Source organism: Ptiloglossa arizonensis, chromosome 4 (assembly GCF_051014685.1).
Source record: "Ptiloglossa arizonensis isolate GNS036 chromosome 4, iyPtiAriz1_principal, whole genome shotgun sequence".
In the NCBI taxonomy this organism is placed as follows: domain Eukaryota; kingdom Metazoa; phylum Arthropoda; class Insecta; order Hymenoptera; family Colletidae; genus Ptiloglossa; species Ptiloglossa arizonensis.
Window position 1 is genome coordinate 27,258,402 of NC_135051.1, and position 17,585 is coordinate 27,275,986.

A 17,585-nucleotide genomic window follows, 5' to 3' on the forward strand; every position below is an offset into this window, starting at 1 on the left:
GTTGAATGAACGATCTGTCGAAATTACAATACAATGGTCCAGAAGAGCCACTTGACGAATACCCGGTAAATGAGTCAGCCCTACCAGAGGCCGAATAAGGCCCGTGTGAACCGACATCGCGTCGCGCCGCCGCGTAAATGGGATGCCTTGAACAAGCAAGGAACCAAGGTTGCCGCGAGCCAACCACCGCACGGGGAACAAATATGACGCGTTTAAACGCCAATGGATGCTGGACGACCGTAGAGACACCGTGGAAACCCCACTTCGAAGGAAATCGAACACGTTTCACGAGACGGAACGTACCTTCTTTTTAAATCGTCGCTATCCGTTCGTGGATTCAGGGTACGTTCGAGAACACTTGAGTTCAAAAAACACTTGGAACGCGAAAAATAATAATACACGAACACGATTTCCCACGATTCAAGGCAATTCTTTTCTCTCTTTTCTTTTTTTTTAAGCGATACTGTTACACGCGTCCATTTCAAACAGCTTTCTTTTTTTCCGTAAATCATCCAGACGGATTTCTCCTTTTCTCGTTTCTTTAAGGCAACGATGAGAATCGAGTCTCCTCGGTCTCTCCCAGAACACGAGTCTTCGGTTCAAACTTTGGTAAACTGTATCGCGTTTTTGCTTCAATAGGTTCGAGTCCGTTCGGAACGTTCGAGCGAAGATACGGAAAATTGTAGGTTACCGGAAACGCAAGAATGGAGGACTTAGAGGTGAATCTAACGATCTACTCGAGGTTACGAGGTAACTCTTAGTTCACGTTTCAGAATACGGACGATACCGACAACGCTACGGATACGTCGCGATCCACGGATTACAAGAAATGGTCCACGTATTACGAAGACGAAGGCTACGAGGAGGAAACACTGGAGGACGTCCCGGACGAAATCGAGGAGACAAATATAAAAGACAATGACTCGGAGAAGATAGATATATTCGAGATCATTATGACACAGATCTGGGATAGAAAAGCGGGGAGAATCGCGGCAAAAAAGAGAGGGATGCTCCAAATATTGTCCGATGTAATTCCGTTTCGGTGAGCTTGATCAAGAGGGGACAGTCTGGTAATTTCCACTCGGAAGGATCGATTAACGAAGTATCATCTTGAAAGAATCGCTCTGAGATAAAAATTCAACGATATCTCCAAAGTTACCCAGTCTCGGAAACTTAAAGTCGAAATATTTTACGGAAAAAATATTCGTCCATATCGATCTAGAATCTCGAACGTCGACTTAAGATAGAGAATATTTGCGAGGAGAGCGGTGCCATTTTCGTAATTTTTGAAATTTGCGAAAACTTCTCTACTAATTTATTCGCTCCGTGCCAATAAGAAACGCCGACTTAAGATAGAGAATATTTACGAGTAGAGCGGTGCCATTTTCGTAATTTTTGAAATTTGCGAAAACTTCTCCACTAATTTGTTCGCTCGGTGCCAGTAATTGGTTGATAGAAAAAGAAAAGGAAAAAAACGACGACGAACCGTTGATTCGATTTCTTCGTTCCAAAGTATCGGACCGTCCCCTTGACAATAAATGCTTCATCGAAATCCATTTCGCTTTCGCAAATAAAGAAAGAAAAGAACGTCTCCGAAGAGACGTTGATCACACCGGAGGATGTGTCGGTCGTTTCCACGGTATCGTCCACGGAAAGTTCGATCCACCCTTGTCTCAAAGACATAGACATCAGCGACTCCCAATTGAAGTTGCACAATCTTTACACGTTGTACCCGGTACCGGACGATCCTGGCCTGGTGCCTGCATTTTGGACCGTTCGCGAGCATCGAACCGTTTACCCCGACGACGGTGGCGCGACCAAGTTCTTCGATCTGGCGGAAAAATCGAATGTCCAGCCGATAAAGGGCTTGAGGGAGATGATGTTGTCCAATAAGATCGATCTGCGGTATTACGGATTGGATCCACGGGTTATCAGACCCCTCTGCGAAGCTCTGATAGAGAACACCATGGTTCGGATTATCGATCTTACGGTAGGCCATATATTTCGCGACACTTGCGTTCGTTCGAAAGAAATCGGTAGCAAGTACCGATGTATCGAGAAAGCGTTCTCGTTGTTGCAGGGGAACTGGTTATCCGAGGACGCTTGTTACCACCTGAACGATTTGCTCGTAAGAAACGGCTGCGTGGACACCTTGTTGCTTTCGGGATGTCGGATCGGCTCGAAGGGCGCCGCGAGACTTGAAACCGGGATAGCGACAAGTACAGGGTTGACCACGTTGGAGCTCACTGGTTGCAACATTGGCAACGAGGGCCTCGATCGTGTCGCTACCGCTGTCAACGACGACAGCGGCCTCGAGAGTCTTTCGTTGAACGATAACCGTTTGAACGAATCGTGCAGCGACGCTCTGCAACAATTGATCTCGAGTTCGGAGACGTTGAAGATTTTAAAGCTGGCGTGGAATTCCCTGTACACCGCGGAAACTTGGAGGAAACTTAGCAGAGGGATCGAAAGCAAACAGACTTTGCTCGAGCTCGACTTATCGTGGAACGCATTGGACAAAGAATGCGTCCCCTATCTTCGTCAACTATTGTCCTCGCATTCTACGCCACTGAAAAAGTTAAATCTGAGCGGTAATACGCCAATTGCCTACTCCTTCGAGCGAAAATATTTGATGATCGGATACGTGAACTAAATGTCGTTCGTACCGTGAAATAGTTTTGGTGTCCTCGTCGAATTTTCTAACTGTTCGTAGGAAATCGATTTTGCGACGAAGACGCCTCGTCCATCGCCAGAGGTTTGACGAGAAACAAAGTACTGGAAGAGATATATTTAGGTAACAACCCTTTGAAAGCAGATGGTGCATTCGTTCTTGTCCAAACGGTCACTCCGCAAAGATCTCCCGATAGTCAGTTACGCGTTCTGGACCTTACGGACGTTTGGGCGAATAAGAATGTAGTACAGGAATTGAATGCGATCGAAAACGGCAGACCATGGCTCAAAGTTGTACTGGGAGGTATACTCGGTAACTACGAGATACAGGGTCCAGACGCGAAAGCGTTACTTTTCAAGAGAGCGAACTTCGAAGCAATGAGACCGAAGAAGAGTCAACAGCGCAGAAACTTCGGTCACTTCGTACTGTCGCTGACCGATGAACTCGTTTCAAGAGGTATATACGTACGATTGATACAACATTTATGAACATGCGATTAGGTAAACATCTTAACGGTAAGAAATATCTACAAAATATCACTGATAATCCTGCTAATTGAACTAGATCTGACCTCCAGATCATAGGAGCCAATAGTAACAACCACCGAGTCGTGAAAATCAATACGTTTGACAGTGAGTAAAAATTACGAAAGTTAATCGGTTGTTACCATTAATACGATGATAAATATAAATAATTTTTAAGATGTAAAGTTCAATTCCAAGTGTCATTCCTATCGATTGTCACGCTAACGAAGTACTACTTTTACAATTCTAACAGTCTCCCTCATTGATCCTCACGATCGAGTATCGTTGGTATCGTGTTTAACAATTATAAACTTTCTTCGCCGTAACGTCTACCGGCAGAGGTTTCGAATTTTAACGATTAAATAAAATATAAATCGATTAATTTTATATAGTCTACACTCTCGCGTAAAAATTTCTTGAAAACCACAACCGTTGGTCGACGACAAGTAAAAAATTACCAAGTTTCTCTTTACAGAAAGATTTATGGAATATTTGAAGCGCTTTCGACTAAAACTCTCCGAGTCTTTAGTAGATGCAATTATGAGTGAATTTATCGGAACAAGGAATACTGTGGACCAAGAATTATTAAAATCAGTTTACACGGCGCAATATCCAGATACAAAACTTCCAACAGAAGAACGTAAAAAGAAGAAGAAGGGAACTAAAGTGGAAGGATTAAAAAGGAAAAGAAGGCAAAAGTAAAGGAATTAAAGGAAAAACCATGAAAGGAGAAAAATATATTTGTTAGTTCAATTAATATCTGCCTTCGAATTAATGTAAATCAAAATATTAAGAAATATTATGAGTTTATTGCGTTTTTGCGACATTCAAACGATAATTCGTTAAGTAAAAAAAACAGTAGTATCGTAATTCTGCTTTCTAAGACATGGAAAATAAATAAAGTAAAAAATTACAACACTAGCAAGAACATTGGTTATACATTTTAATACAGTCCCTTAGTATTAGTCTATATAAAATATTCTTGCAGAAATATCATCGACGATCCAATTTATTCCTTCCACGAGATTTTCTCCTGTAACTGCTGAACATTTATATATTTGCCAATGATGCGTTTTAATATTAGGCAGTTCCAACATTTCTGCAATATCCGATGCTGACAGTGCTCCGGGTAAATCTTGCTTATTGGCAAATATTAGAAGACTCGCACCCTCTAACCTTTCTTCTTGCAAAAGTTTATATAATTCTGTTTTACAGTCTTCCAACCTTCTTCTATCTGCGCTGTCGATTACCCAAACAAGTCCATCCGTAGATTCGAAATAATTTCTCCAATAAGAACGCAATGATTTTTGACCACCAACATCCCATATATTAAGTTTATATCCACGATGTTCTAAAGTTTTGATATTAAAACCAAGGGTCGGTGATATCGTGTCGATTGGTTCTCCATTCATCCTTTTCAAAACGGTCGTTTTACCAGCATTGTCCAAACCTCTATGAAACATGTATAAATAACATTTATAAAATATTCAAAACATAATATTATTTAATATTACATTATATTTATTAAAATATAAATATGAATTTCATAAACACAATCGATAAATCGTTTGATAGAAAATTATACTTCTAATGTACAATGTGTCATTTCAACGAAAGTGACAGCATTCGTTTCTAACCTTAAAATTATTACAAGGTGGAGAAATGAATACGTACAGCATTAAAATGCGCATTTCTTTTTCCTTTTGTTTCAATTTTTTAAGTACTGTTAACAAACCCATTGTAATTTACATGAAAAAGTATCACTGATAATAATTTTAATTACACAAGTATACAACGATGGGACGCGAAACTTTCCCAACTTGTCAAACGAAATTAACCTATATCAAACAGCATTGACGTTAAACAAACAACACTGACGCCAAAATTAAACTTCAAATATTTACTGCTTAATAATGGTACATGATTAATAATTAATGATTGTAATAGCTTGTAATGTTCATATTTTTATATCCTCCTTTTCATTATTTATAAAACTATTAACAATTAAGAAAATATAAATACATTGGTTCGTGTGCAATTTATAATAAAATTAAATATACACATTTACGATGATAGAAGCAAATCTACCACTTTATTAACAACATCAGGATGACAAAGAGCATTAACAATATCTTCGGACAATTGTTGACTCGAAGAAAAAGTGTTCCGAACATTAATGTCAGTTTCGGACGAGTCACCTGTTAACGATTCGATACTGCTCTCAAAAAATCTTTCTCTCTTTGTTTTTAAAAATTCTTCTAATTCTGTAGTTTCGAGTTCAGAAAGAAGTTTCACATAAACTGGATACTGTGCTGCTAAATCTTCTGCTGTCCATGTGGTGTACTTGATTCTTTCGTAAGATGATTCCGTATTTTCACATTCTTTAAGAGCAACACTCAACTGTTGAATAAATTAATTTTAACTGGTGTAAAAGGACAGTCTTACTGCTTGTAATATTTGCATATATTCTAAAATACATTACCAGTTCCATACAATAAGATAAACTGCAGTGACCTCCCTCGGATGTGTTGTGGAAAGTTTTACCAATTCTGGCTACTATTAAGTTAACAACAGCTTCTTTAACTCGTGATATGTTATCTGTTACCACTGGTAGCCATGTATTCACGCTGACAGAAAAATCTAACGATTCAACGTAATGCCACCAACCAGCAGGTACTAATAATACATCTCCTTGTTCGAGTGTTATTAATTTTGGTTTGTACTGAATTTTTAATATACTTATCTTGTCTTCATTTGTAGGACAGAAAAAATTATATTTACTATATACTGTTGATTCCTCGTAAGGAACCCTTGTTGGTTGCAGAAAATTACTTGAACTTGGGGGAAATAATAACCATTGTTTTCTAAAACAAATATTATATTAGTATGGAAAAAATAATAAATATTTGTGAATATAAATAAAAATTAAATTAAATAGAACTAACCTTCCATGTATTTGTGCTACTAAATTACAACCATAAGAATCTTGATGGCAATTTGTGTGAGCACCTTTGTTTCCAATCCAAAGAGTAGAATCAGATCCTGTCTTATCAAAACCAAATCTCTCCCAGCTCACTGAATTTATTATTTCTGGTTTATCTTTAAACCACTCTTGCATATGCTTATAGTCAAAATAATACCATTTTTCTTCATTTTTATCGAGATCTACATTCCGAATGAACTCTGACAGTGTCATTAAAATCATTGGACAATTTACCTCCCATTGTGGACCCTAAAAACAAAGTTCTGAAACTGGTTAACATTTACATTGGGCATCAGTTGACAAACAAATACGTAAAACAAATAATAATTTACCATAGATTTATTATAACCAACTCGGAATGGTAACTTACAATTTCCGAATTTTTCAGCTAGTTCAACCAAATTCCATTCCAACAATTTCCAGGTATATGCACCTGTTATATCTTGTAACATTCGTTGAAATAATACTGGTTCTTTAATTTCCATAATAGCTTGTTTTAAAATCTCATCAGATGGTGAACTCATTTTTTTTGTTAATAATTGTTTACTTTTCTTAAACATAATGTGCTTCGCTCATAAATCATTACAAAACAAGCCCCAAATCATATTACTTGATTTAATACATATAAAAGTAAATAAAGATATCTACTAACCTTAAGAAATTTTATAATATTCCTTTGAGATCAAATGTAACAATACATTTATAATATTTGTTTTTCTCACGATTCGATTATTATCTCTAGTTACGAGCTTCAAGTTATATATTTTCACATTTCCTTTAATTCTTGCCGTTTGAGGGGAATATTGCATTTTTGTATGCCCCTAAAACGAAATGATTAAGAGACATCTATGCATGAATTGTAACCTCTTAACTTCACACTGCTCCTGTTGCCGTTTATGCATCAGTCAAATATTTTATAGTTAAACATATTTAGTAAAGTAATGAATATACTAAAATACGCGAGAATGTCTATAAATCCTTTAAAAGCACAATCGACAATGCTTCTCTGTAATCAGATTGATTTATTGGCACAACAAAGTCGGGTAATGATTTTTTTTGGTGTTATTAAGCTTACAATAATAAACATTAATACAAACAAATCATCTACTAACACAGAATATTAATAAATGAACATTTTTACGTTTATAGAATGTTATTCATTAGTAAACAATTTCTTATTTCAGAATACATACATCTTAAAAAGAAGATATCCTGTCCCATTGCATAAAAAGAACCAAAAGGTGCCACAGCTAAAGCATAGATATTTCATTTATGATCTTGTAGAAAATACAGTTAGCAGAAAACAGTCACTTATCAATTTAATTTTATTGCAATCTGTAAAAAATGTTGGTGTCAAAGGTCAGAAGGTGACAGTGAATTCTGAAATGGGATACATCAATCTTTTATTACCAAAGATGGCTGTATATGCAACTCCCGAAAATATTGAAAAGTATCTAATGAATGATCCAAAAATTGTAAAACAAAGTAATATATACAGTTCTAAATATGTAGAAAGAACAATATCAAAATTATCTTCTTATTATTTATTGGTATCAATGTCTATGTTTACACCATGGACCATAGAAAAATGGCATATCAAAGTAACTTTTCGTAAAGCAGGTATAATTGTTCCTGAAGACTCGATAACCCTTCCAGAAAAGCCTATATCTGGACCTGACTTATCAATTCAAAATAAACAATTTTATGTCACTGTCAAAATCAATAATTGCGAAGAAGTGAAAGTTAGATGTATTATAAATCATTGGTCTACTAACAACGATGATAAAATTAAATTTAACAAACATATTTGGACTATGCCTGTTGAAGCAATATTTCCAGAAGATCAACCAATTTTGGATTCTCTTCCTAAACATTGTTTCTTTGAAGAGAAAATCAATGATACAAATGAATAATATATTTAATGTAAATAAAATTTGATTCAAAAACAATTATAACTTTGAGAATCTTATTACCCTAATAAAATTAGTTAAATTTACTGTTTAAATAGCTTTAGTTAAAATGACTGTTAATATATGTATGATATATTTGTACAGATGTACATTTAATATTTTTATAAATTCATTGTTCAAACAAATCAATAAATTTTAATAATAAATAGTATATTCAACATAATATATTTAAAGTATATGTATTCATGATAAAAGGTATGGTTCTTTCCATAGACTTAATGTGATAATGGTGTTGGATGATATATAAATACACACAAATGTATAATCAATAATTGAACAGAACAAATCAAGCTATGATTTGACTCTTGACTTTTATTTCATAACTGGTTAACTTGACATTTTTTATTAACTTGAATATTCTAAATGACATGTATATAATTTTACTATTTCAATATGGAAGATAAACATTTTGTTTGGGATGACATTACTGATGGATTACATTTATTTGGGTAATAATATTCTTAAACAACGAAGATATTATTTTATATTTTTATGTAAATAATATTAAATTCAATTTTTATTGTACAAAAATAAAGTAAAAAGTATGTACAGTTGAATTATTATTTCTTTTCACCTTTATACATAGGGTACAAAATTCGGAGGCTGAACACGTTAAAAGACATGAACAACAATCTGATTCTGTTCATGGTTCAAAGGTCTACTGTCTACATGCATTTTTGATTTTAAACTTTCATGAAACTTTAAGTCAGCGTGAAAAGGTGAACAATAGAAAAAAAAAGAAACAATTACAGTAGCCTATATAAATATCTTTATTATTTAATTACATATTATTTCAGATAAGATTTAGAAGACAATATTTACGAAAAATATCTCCAAATGAACCAAATGTTATTATTTTACAAGACATAAAAGATCTTGTAATGTTTTTACTAGCAACACCTATTAGTCCACAATTTGTAAATTTATTTCATTTGCCAGCTATGGACCGCTTCTTAAGAGCTGTAATAATTTATTTTCAATATTATGTTACTATATGGGAAGAACTAATGGAAAAACGTGCAGCTACTATGAAGAAAGCACCAAACCCTTTAGCCAAAAGCTATAGGTCTAGATTTGCAGATAATCTGCAAAATCTTCGTTGTGTTTTAGGTAGAGAATATGCTGATTTAATAGTAGGTTGCCAAGATAGCATTCAATATCATCATATGTCTGGTGGAAAAAAAGGAACAATATCCATAATTCAATCACAAGGAGAAAAAGGTTTAAGAATGTTTGAAGTATTAATTTGTATGGCACATCGTGTTGTTTGGATAGCTTTACAACGTAAATATTTTACTTTAATTGGTGAGTTTGTTTACCAAGGAAAACACTATATAATGTACTTTAAAACTAACACTGACAATTTTACTTCAATACAGAAAAAAATATTCTTTTTAGAAATCGAATTACACAGATTATTTAGAACTGATTCATATAACATAGCAGAAAGGCGTAGTTCTAGTCAAATCATGCAAGATATATTAACGGATGATATTAAAATACTGTATGGTCATAAACTACAAGAAAAAAGAAAATTATTAAGAAATTCTCCTTTAATAGAAGAACTAATATTCTCAAATTGCGATTATCGTCTTCTATCTTTAGGTGTGTTATTTCTTTATATATATATTTTTCAAATAAAAAGACTGTTATATTATCATCTGCAGGTATGGGAGGTGATTCAAGTGATGAACGAATTCTTTATCTGCAAAATGCTCTTCTTATTGAAGAAGATAAGTTACATGAATTAGGAATCAGAGTAGGAATTCTAGGAGACAACAAAGCTCATTATGATCTAATGTTGATACCAGTTGAGGACGAGAAACTTGATAAAATTCAATTATCTGATGGAAGAATTTATGAAAAGAGAAGTACAAAAGTTATATCAGATTCTGTGAGTGTCTGTAAGAAATTGTCTTCATACAACTATTCTGCATTTATTTACTGTTATTGCTCAACATTAACATCATATTCCTATATTTCATATTGAAGGATAAAAGAATGAAAGTTCGAAGTCTCCCACTATTTCAATCTGAATTTAAAATGGCCCTAGATTTTCCAATTAAAATAAATAATGTCTCACCAAATACTTATCAAACTGTCCATGAAGAAGCAAGAAAACGATGGCTTATTAGAGAAATTAAGCGTCAAAAAAATAAAAATACAGACACATATTCGATATCAACAATGTTAAATTAATCTGTTATATGTCATTATTTTAATTTGAGAAAAATTACATTGAAAAGTATTGTAATTCATTATACATTATATTTTAAAATATATTTCTATACAATTATGACAAATTTCTTTTACTCTTTTAATTCAAAGGATCATGTTTTCTCAATCTTTTACATGTTTTGAAAACAATTAATAAAACACGTAAAATATTTTCTCAGAATATTATAAATTTGTAGAATAAATATATTATTAGTAGTGGAAAATAATTTTACTACCTTTTTATTATACTCAATGTATATGAAAAAAAATTATAATTCAATATTAAAGTTTGTTTTTATAAAGAAAATTGTACTTGAATATTGTTATTATAAATTTGTACTACTTACCGAATACTGTATGCAAACTGATTTGTATCACTTATTGGATATATCTAATTCGATATAATAGTTTACTAGTCAATACTATTTGCAAAACATGCATTCATAATACATATATACAAATAGAAATAGTACAAATAATCAGCAAACAATACAATTCATTGTGTCATTAAATATCTAATTACATCGAGTACTATCAATCCATATGTGCATAAAAGCCGGAGTACATAATATAAGTAGTATAATTCGGTAAATAATCGGACACTCATCAAGTAGTATAATTGAAGTATTTGTTACTCGTGTAAAGAGAACATGCACGTAAGAAGTTATACAAATAGGTATATTATAAAATGTAATAAATATTTATAAATAAAAATTAGTATTTTTATTTATTATGCACGTTTGTTAAAGTAAAATACAAAAATAAATGGAACAGAAATTAATCATTGATTGGTGTTTCAAGTTTGTTTTATTCGTTTAATTATTTAATATTAATATGGATTGATAACAATCAAATAATTGAATATACGTGTCTATATTAGATCTTTTAGAAGTCATGTTTGTTTATATGTAAATCATAAATATATTGATGATTAAAAAAGTATTATATTCATACTTTTAATTTAATATTATATGGTAGAAAATATTGTAAATTTAGATCATAGAACCAAATTATGGAAAACTATTTGACATTATTCATAATACTGATTGAACTTTTTATTATATAAACTATCATAAAATATAGACACATGTATTCAAAAAAACTGTTTTAAGGGACACGTGATTAGGGTGGATAAACTGAGTACAATAAGACAATGTAAAAAATATGCTTATTATAATTGGTAATGCCTAATAATGAGTACTAATGCTGATATTTTACAAGGAGATACACATATAGGTACATTTGAAGCAATGCATTTGTTCCACGATTAAATTCTGCATTGTTCTTTTATAAATAGTAACTGTACCTACTTACTACCATTATATATAATAACAATTAATTAATATCACACATACATATATGTGTATATATATATATATATATATATATATGACATTAATTTAATCCCAATATGGGTTAAATTGTAAATTATATTGTTTTTGTATTCATTTACAAGTAGCAAATTTACTGTTCATTTGTGATGGTTTACATTTAGCTAAAACATTCATTATTCAAGGTATACTTCTTTGCGACCTATTATGTGTGAATAAATGACACGCATGTATGAGGTACAAAAATTCATACCTCGTTACTTATATTTGGCACAGAAACTTTGATAATAAAAACTAGATCTCACAAAAATCTGTACAATCTTGGTGTTACATGTAAAATGCATTTCTTGTTGTTTTACTTTAATGACACTTATTTATAATCTACAAAGTGATTTGACGTACTTTTCATTAAACCTCAATTACGATATGTATTAAAATTATGATAATCTGAAGTATATTGTGTACATTTTGAAATATTACATTTACACAGACAACACTAGTACCAACACTATAGCTATATTGCGATATTTTAAATGTCAAATGGCAGTAAGTAACCCAACTGTCCTTATGATTGACAAGAGTAATCTAGTTTTACTCTCAGAATCTGTGCCTTATTAACATTTTCTTAATCCTTACTTTATAATATTGTTATTTCGGATAATAAAATAACGCACAGCGTGTCATCTTTTCATATAGGCTGCAAAAGAAATGTAAACATATTATAGTTACTAAAAATATCAAAAATGAAACTATTTCGGCACTTATTAATTTGAATTTTTAATTGTATGTTACAGCTATCTATCACTGAACATTTGCCTACATGATTATATTACAAAATGAAGAACATGATGATAATGATAATTATGCATATTTCAGTAAGATTATTCGCGATTATTTGCATATATTGTTACAGCAGATAGATGATGAAAATGAATATGACTATTTATGTGTACATGTAGTTTTTTAAGTTCAGTCATGTGCCCGTGCATCTGTATTCTATGCACAAAGTTTTTCAATGAAAAGTAACTTGTTAAAACAATTTTAACTTTTGTCAGAACAAAAACTAAGTTACATTCTTATGAAAACATGCATTGAACATGGTGCTTATACTTAATCCTTGATTCAGACAATAAATGAAAAATTTTCAATCTTATTTAAAACATATTGTAACTTTTATATAACTTGCAGGAGTTCCATATTTTAATAAAATTATTACTGATGCTTCTTTAATCCATTTCGATTATGATAGATGAAGATGAAACTACAAACCAAATATTGATATGAAATACATATATATTCATTAATTTTTAATATTTGATTAAAAATTAAATTTCATGACAGTCATTTCATTATATTTTAGGACCTATTTATGAATGCCTTGCAGATATGTCAGAGTACTTAGAAACAAAATAAAAATTATTATTAATGCAAATAATATATTGACGAATTTGTTTGAACAAGTTATGTTCTCAATTTATATCAGAATTAAATAGCAGAATCATAAATAAATATCAATTTATGTACTCTGACTGAAATTCAAATATGTTATAAGTATTTTACAAGACTGTTTTCAATTTTTTTAACTTCTTTGTTAAATATGCATGCCTTTCACAATTAAAAAGACACTATCATGCTATTATAATTACAAAGTAGTAATTGAATTTTTAAAACAAGATAATATTATGATCTTTTTAAGATTATTTGTCAGAAATAATTTTCAGCATTTACAAGAGATATGATCTATTACATATAAATTTAACTATTGTATGATGTTGTACCCAATGATGTTTATACTAAATTAATAACTTTACTATTTCTTTTTACTTTCTGTATGTCAATCCCTGCTATTACCTTGGACTTGTATAGCTATGTAATGAAAGTTAATAACATAATCTTGCATTTAGCAGCACAGACACAAACAGTATTTCTTTCTATATTATAAGGAACACACGCGAACTCATTTTCAAATTATTATATTATTAGAATAGACGGGGCTACGAAGCAATATCTGACATAAGTTGAGCCAGTAAAGCTGGCTCTAAGAGTCCATGCGTTTGCCCCATTCTTTCCAAATTTCGTACATCCTTATCTACTGCCTCTAATGCTCGTTCTAATTCCTCCTCTTCTTCTCTCGATGGTTCATATTCTCCATTTCTGCTTTCTATAAAAAAGGTAATAGATCTTGCACTATTCTAGTATTTCAAACTGCAAACATCTTGTATAACTTACATAAAGTTATGAAATGTATTTTACACAATATACTAAGTCCTAATTTAATTTACAGGTTCATTCGCAATTAATCAATGAAATAATTGAATTTGTAAAAATAAATATAAATTGACACTAAAATATATTATAGAAATTATAAGTGTAATTACCAATGAATAAGTCATTAAAAGCATCGGCTGGTAAATTGTTGAGCACATTGCCAAAATCATGCTCCGCAGAATCTAGAGAAGGAAACACTTCGTGATCTCCCAGATCCACCTTAAGTCCTCCTCCAAGACCAAGTCCTAATCCTAAATTTAAATTAGAAGAATGCGAACTTCCTTGCGCTACAGTATTCAAATTGTTCAAAGTTTTTATCTGATTTTCACTAGAGTTTATTTGACTCAAATATTGACTCTCTTCATGTACTAAGGTAGGACCCTTAGTCTCAAGTTTGGTTGTGGGAGGCCGCTTACGTTTCTTTGGCCTGGATTTTGGTTTAGGCCTAGGAATTGTTGGAGATGCTGGTTTCTTGCGAGCTTTCTTTGGTTTAGACTCTTGGGCTTTACGATGGTAGTTATCCCTTTTCCTTGCATGCTCTGGACAAAGAGGTAATTCGTGTGCAACATCAAACACAGGAATACAACATTGTGTATTATCACTAAACTTGGCAGTGCAATGTTCAAATAAAAGTTGATCTCCATTTAACATAATGTGACGAGAACAATGACGAGTACAGGGCAAAGATATCTGCTGACACCCTTCAGCTCCGCAAAGTCCACCAACCAAAAGTGGTCCATCTACCACTTTACTTGTACTTGGAGAATCACTCAAAGCTCTTGCAGTAGTTGCAGGATCTTTGTAAGCAGCTTCCAATAAACATTTAGCTCTATCACGCAATAAGGCTTCAGAGTCTGTCCCACTTTTGTGTAATTGAATTAATCGTCGCCTTAGTTGAGAACGCAATTGAGAAAGGCGTGTAGAACGATTTAATGCTGTACTAGTTTCTCCTGAAAACCAGTAGCGTTGATAAACTGTCATTTCGTCTCCACTAGAATCACTATCCGATATCTCATCTCCTGCTTTAGGATAATACAATAGGGTATGGTCCCGGCTTTGCCTTCTACATTTTAATCTTTGTAAATTCTCAATGCAACGTTGTTTATGTTGAATTGCTTTTGCAATTTTATAATCTATATTTTCACCATCACCACTACCACCGCCACCACCACCAGCACTAGTGTCGACATCTAATTCTATAGCACGATCTTCTATAGCTTTGTATTCTGTATCTGATACAGGTGTTATTCTTATTCTCTGTTTCATACACTTTCCTTTAGACTTAATATTTTTACAACTTTGCATTACTTTAGGATTTTTAGGTGAAACTATTGTAACATTTCTCCCTCCTGCTGTAGTAAATGGCTCTGGTTCACTAAAAATATATGGATCGACATCTTGACGAGCCTCAGTTTTTAGTAAAGCCTTCAAGCGATCCGAAAACTTCAATTTATTGTCCATGTTTGAGTTTTCGGATATAGGGACCTTCATTGATTACCGCTTCTTTTGTCTCCTGTTCTACCTGCATTCTCAAACCCTCCAAATCAACTTTCTTCCTATCTAGATAAAACTTAGTTCACGCCATGTGCCAAGATCCAAGTCCAGACAGTACTATTTTTCAACTCATAATACTGAGAATAAAAAAATAAAAAATTATTTTTATTGTATTATATCACAGTTTGGTTTTTGTAATTGCCTCGGAAATATTGATATTTATATTCATTAAGGCAATGTAACTAATAAAATGAACATTTGTACAATATATAATAAATTATAAAATAGTCATGTGCACTATTTGTATTTGAAAACATTAATGTAACATGCACCAGACTATTCCTTATTTACATGTATGTGCATATGTACAAAACTTAGTTTTGTCATGGATTCTGCTTTAAGAAAAAGATTAAAATTCACTATTTATTATCTAGTATCAAATTTTGTAGCATCGCTTTACAAAGGATTTGTATATTTAAATGATAATAAAATTTACTCTATTATCTAAAAGTGCAAATAATACTTTAACAGTCAACATCTATATCAATTAAAACTATGTATCACTCTATGTTTAGATTTCTATATTTCTATACATAATATGTATGAGATAATTACTAATGTCTCCTGATTCAAGCAGTAAGCGTGAACTTAGTCCATGGCTAGATCAGGATGAAAACAATCTTTGCCTCGCATAGCAGTTCACATCAAACATATCCTACACATCTTTGAATAACTGCATTGTATGTGACACCAAAACATTGAATATTAACTCTAGGAGTTCTAGTAATCTCTGACAAGTCAAAGCCATATTAATAAGCTTTTTATCTTCAGTGTTGACATCAGTACACGATGTTGGCTATCAACACTGTTTGGTTATGTTCACTCCTTATATAGACAATAAGACACTGTGTAAAATACTGTAATCAAGTTTCAACAATACAGTCAGGAAAACTCATCCAATGAGTTTTGCCGCATATTTGCACCCATTAACAAGGGTAAACTATTCACGGATACGCTCACGAAGTTTCCTTTATGTACTCAATGTTTCGTTTAGTTTAATCGAGGTTGGGACAATGTAATTTACTTCCAATAGTAATGGAGGTTGTTGTCCAATCAGGAGCAATCCGACCTTTTTCTTGGAAGATACACTCCAACAAGATTGAAGATTCACGCACAAATTCCAACATTCATCGATAATAACATTAGAAAGACATGTCAGATGTAAGGAAAGCAAAATGGCGGACACTGCACACACGAACAGTTTCTGATGCGAAAAATCTTTGAATTCACTGTATTGTCACTTTGAATTCGATATAAAAATAGTTTATGTCCGTTCTAAATATTAACTAACTTTGTACGATACTATACAAAAATGTACCCTTACACAATTTTGAATATTCTTATCAGGAACGATTAGATTGTCCTTCGTTATTCATTTTGACATAACCTTTTACTTGATTTATATATGTAATATGTACACGAGTCCCATTTACTTTGTTTTTATTCACCCTGTTACAAAATATATAAATACGAATAAAGAAAAGTTAGAACGACATATAAAATTTAATTTCTTCAATTTGAACGTATACCTTCTTTAAAGTGACTCGAAATGTTGATGTATCGTATTTGGACAATTATATTTGATTTACATAATTTTATAATTCTTTTATATAATAACGTTTTGAAATTGTATAAGATTCATAGAATAATTTATTAATTATTTTATGAAATTAACTATTTTCCAAAAATTGTATAACACAATAAGTACTGGAATTTCAATATGTGTGTGTGTGTGTGTGTGTGTGTATTTAAATCATAACCATTATGATTGATACGAAGCTTATAAAAATACGTAAAAAATTAGTTGTAAATAATATATATCGTGTAATTTTAGCAAACAGTAAAGAGTAATTTATTATTCGAGAAGTTTATTTTTTGTCAGCAATATCAATTGAGTTTTTTTTTTTAATTTAAAGACGGAGAAACTAATACATGATGTATGATAACTTCATAGACAATTAATATATTTAACAAAATAATTTATGTAATACTTTCAGGAAAAAAAAAATAAAAATTATACACACGTGTTATAAAATATCTCTAAATGTATTATTTATAGAAAAATGA

General features: G+C 31.9%; 6 protein-coding genes across 11 annotated transcripts; 3 read left to right on the forward strand and 3 right to left on the reverse strand.

Annotated features, from left to right (window-relative positions):
* The first annotated feature begins 552 nt into the window (after positions 1-552).
* On the forward strand, positions 553-3,897 carry LOC143146156 (uncharacterized). Its single transcript, XM_076310169.1, has 8 exons — positions 553-609; positions 687-719; positions 774-1,028; positions 1,223-1,279; positions 1,514-1,990; positions 2,081-2,591; positions 2,714-3,127; positions 3,671-3,897. Exons 1-8 carry the CDS (start codon positions 553-555, stop codon positions 3,895-3,897), a joined length of 2,031 nt encoding a protein of 676 aa, XP_076166284.1.
* A 224-nt stretch (positions 3,898-4,121) lies between these two features.
* On the reverse strand, positions 4,122-5,533 carry Arl2 (ADP ribosylation factor-like 2). Of its 2 annotated transcripts, none has more exons than XM_076309378.1 (2): positions 5,394-5,533; positions 4,122-4,647 (listed from the first exon to the last, which is right to left on the reverse strand). In XM_076309378.1, exon 2 carries the CDS (start codon positions 4,605-4,607, stop codon positions 4,158-4,160), a length of 450 nt encoding a protein of 149 aa, XP_076165493.1. In that variant the 5' UTR covers positions 4,608-4,647; positions 5,394-5,533; the 3' UTR covers positions 4,122-4,157. The 2 variants fall into 2 exon arrangements, with proteins under 2 accessions (XP_076165493.1, XP_076165491.1); XM_076309376.1 differs by lacking the exon at positions 5,394-5,533 and adding an exon at positions 4,870-5,047.
* Positions 4,829-8,201, forward strand: Mrpl9 (mitochondrial ribosomal protein L9). 2 transcript variants are annotated; one of them, XM_076309375.1, is made up of 2 exons: positions 4,829-5,111; positions 7,363-8,201. In XM_076309375.1, exons 1-2 carry the CDS (start codon positions 5,109-5,111, stop codon positions 8,089-8,091), a joined length of 732 nt encoding a protein of 243 aa, XP_076165490.1. In that variant the 5' UTR covers positions 4,829-5,108; the 3' UTR covers positions 8,092-8,201. The 2 variants fall into 2 exon arrangements, with proteins under 2 accessions (XP_076165490.1, XP_076165489.1); XM_076309374.1 differs by lacking the exon at positions 4,829-5,111 and adding an exon at positions 6,893-7,221.
* Positions 5,255-7,189, reverse strand: Hspbap1 (HSPB1 associated protein 1). Of its 3 annotated transcripts, XM_076309371.1 has the most exons (5): positions 6,831-7,189; positions 6,511-6,729; positions 6,141-6,427; positions 5,678-6,059; positions 5,255-5,595 (listed from the first exon to the last, which is right to left on the reverse strand). In XM_076309371.1, the coding sequence occupies exons 2-5, from the start codon at positions 6,700-6,702 to the stop codon at positions 5,260-5,262; spliced, it is 1,197 nt and encodes a 398-aa protein (XP_076165486.1). In that variant the 5' UTR covers positions 6,703-6,729; positions 6,831-7,189; the 3' UTR covers positions 5,255-5,259. The 3 variants fall into 3 exon arrangements, with proteins under 3 accessions (XP_076165486.1, XP_076165487.1, XP_076165488.1); XM_076309372.1 differs by lacking the exon at positions 6,831-7,189 and having other exon boundaries at positions 6,549-6,689; XM_076309373.1 differs by lacking the exon at positions 6,831-7,189 and having other exon boundaries at positions 6,141-6,447; positions 6,549-6,679.
* Positions 8,202-8,535: 334 nt separating the features above from the next.
* On the forward strand, positions 8,536-10,347 carry LOC143145721 (protein phosphatase 1 regulatory subunit 36). Of its 2 annotated transcripts, XM_076309369.1 has the most exons (6): positions 8,536-8,597; positions 8,735-8,867; positions 8,946-9,453; positions 9,547-9,753; positions 9,816-10,042; positions 10,141-10,347. In XM_076309369.1, exons 1-6 carry the CDS (start codon positions 8,542-8,544, stop codon positions 10,345-10,347), a joined length of 1,338 nt encoding a protein of 445 aa, XP_076165484.1. In that variant the 5' UTR covers positions 8,536-8,541. The 2 variants fall into 2 exon arrangements, with proteins under 2 accessions (XP_076165484.1, XP_076165485.1); XM_076309370.1 differs by lacking the exon at positions 9,547-9,753.
* Positions 10,348-13,274: 2,927 nt separating this feature from the next.
* On the reverse strand, positions 13,275-16,971 carry L(3)l1231 (zf-C3Hc3H domain-containing lethal (3) L1231). The gene is made up of 3 exons (XM_076309367.1): positions 16,074-16,971; positions 14,075-15,595; positions 13,275-13,857 (listed from the first exon to the last, which is right to left on the reverse strand). Exons 2-3 carry the CDS (start codon positions 15,453-15,455, stop codon positions 13,691-13,693), a joined length of 1,548 nt encoding a protein of 515 aa, XP_076165482.1. The 5' UTR covers positions 15,456-15,595; positions 16,074-16,971; the 3' UTR covers positions 13,275-13,690.
* Positions 16,972-17,585: the final 614 nt, after the last annotated feature.

Bases quoted from the DNA above. Each gene is read 5' to 3' on its own strand.
- Mrpl9 (XM_076309374.1), top strand. From the start codon at position 7,120: ATGAATATACTAAAATACGCGAGAATGTCTATAAATCCTTTAAAAGCA. The intron at 7,222-7,362 runs GTAATGATTTTT...TTCTTATTTCAG, and splicing joins TATTGGCACAACAAAGTCGG to AATACATACATCTTAAAAAG.
- LOC143146156 (XM_076310169.1), top strand. From the start codon at position 553: ATGAGAATCGAGTCTCCTCGGTCTCTCCCAGAACACGAGTCTTCGGTT. The intron at 1,991-2,080 runs GTAGGCCATATA...TCGTTGTTGCAG, and splicing joins TTCGGATTATCGATCTTACG to GGGAACTGGTTATCCGAGGA. The intron at 2,592-2,713 runs GTAATACGCCAA...AACTGTTCGTAG, and splicing joins GAAAAAGTTAAATCTGAGCG to GAAATCGATTTTGCGACGAA.
- Hspbap1 (XM_076309371.1), bottom strand. From the start codon at position 6,702: ATGAGTTCACCATCTGATGAGATTTTAAAACAAGCTATTATGGAAATT. The intron at 6,428-6,510 runs GTAAATTATTAT...CTTTGTTTTTAG, and splicing joins TTGGTTATAATAAATCTATG to GGTCCACAATGGGAGGTAAA. The intron at 6,060-6,140 runs GTTAGTTCTATT...TATTTGTTTTAG, and splicing joins GTAGCACAAATACATGGAAG to AAAACAATGGTTATTATTTC.
- LOC143145721 (XM_076309369.1), top strand. From the start codon at position 8,542: ATGGAAGATAAACATTTTGTTTGGGATGACATTACTGATGGATTACAT. The intron at 9,754-9,815 runs GTGTGTTATTTC...TATCATCTGCAG, and splicing joins TTATCGTCTTCTATCTTTAG to GTATGGGAGGTGATTCAAGT. The intron at 10,043-10,140 runs GTGAGTGTCTGT...TTCATATTGAAG, and splicing joins CAAAAGTTATATCAGATTCT to GATAAAAGAATGAAAGTTCG.
- Arl2 (XM_076309376.1), bottom strand. From the start codon at position 4,934: ATGGGTTTGTTAACAGTACTTAAAAAATTGAAACAAAAGGAAAAAGAA. The intron at 4,648-4,869 runs GTACGTATTCAT...CATGTTTCATAG, and splicing joins GAAATGCGCATTTTAATGCT to AGGTTTGGACAATGCTGGTA.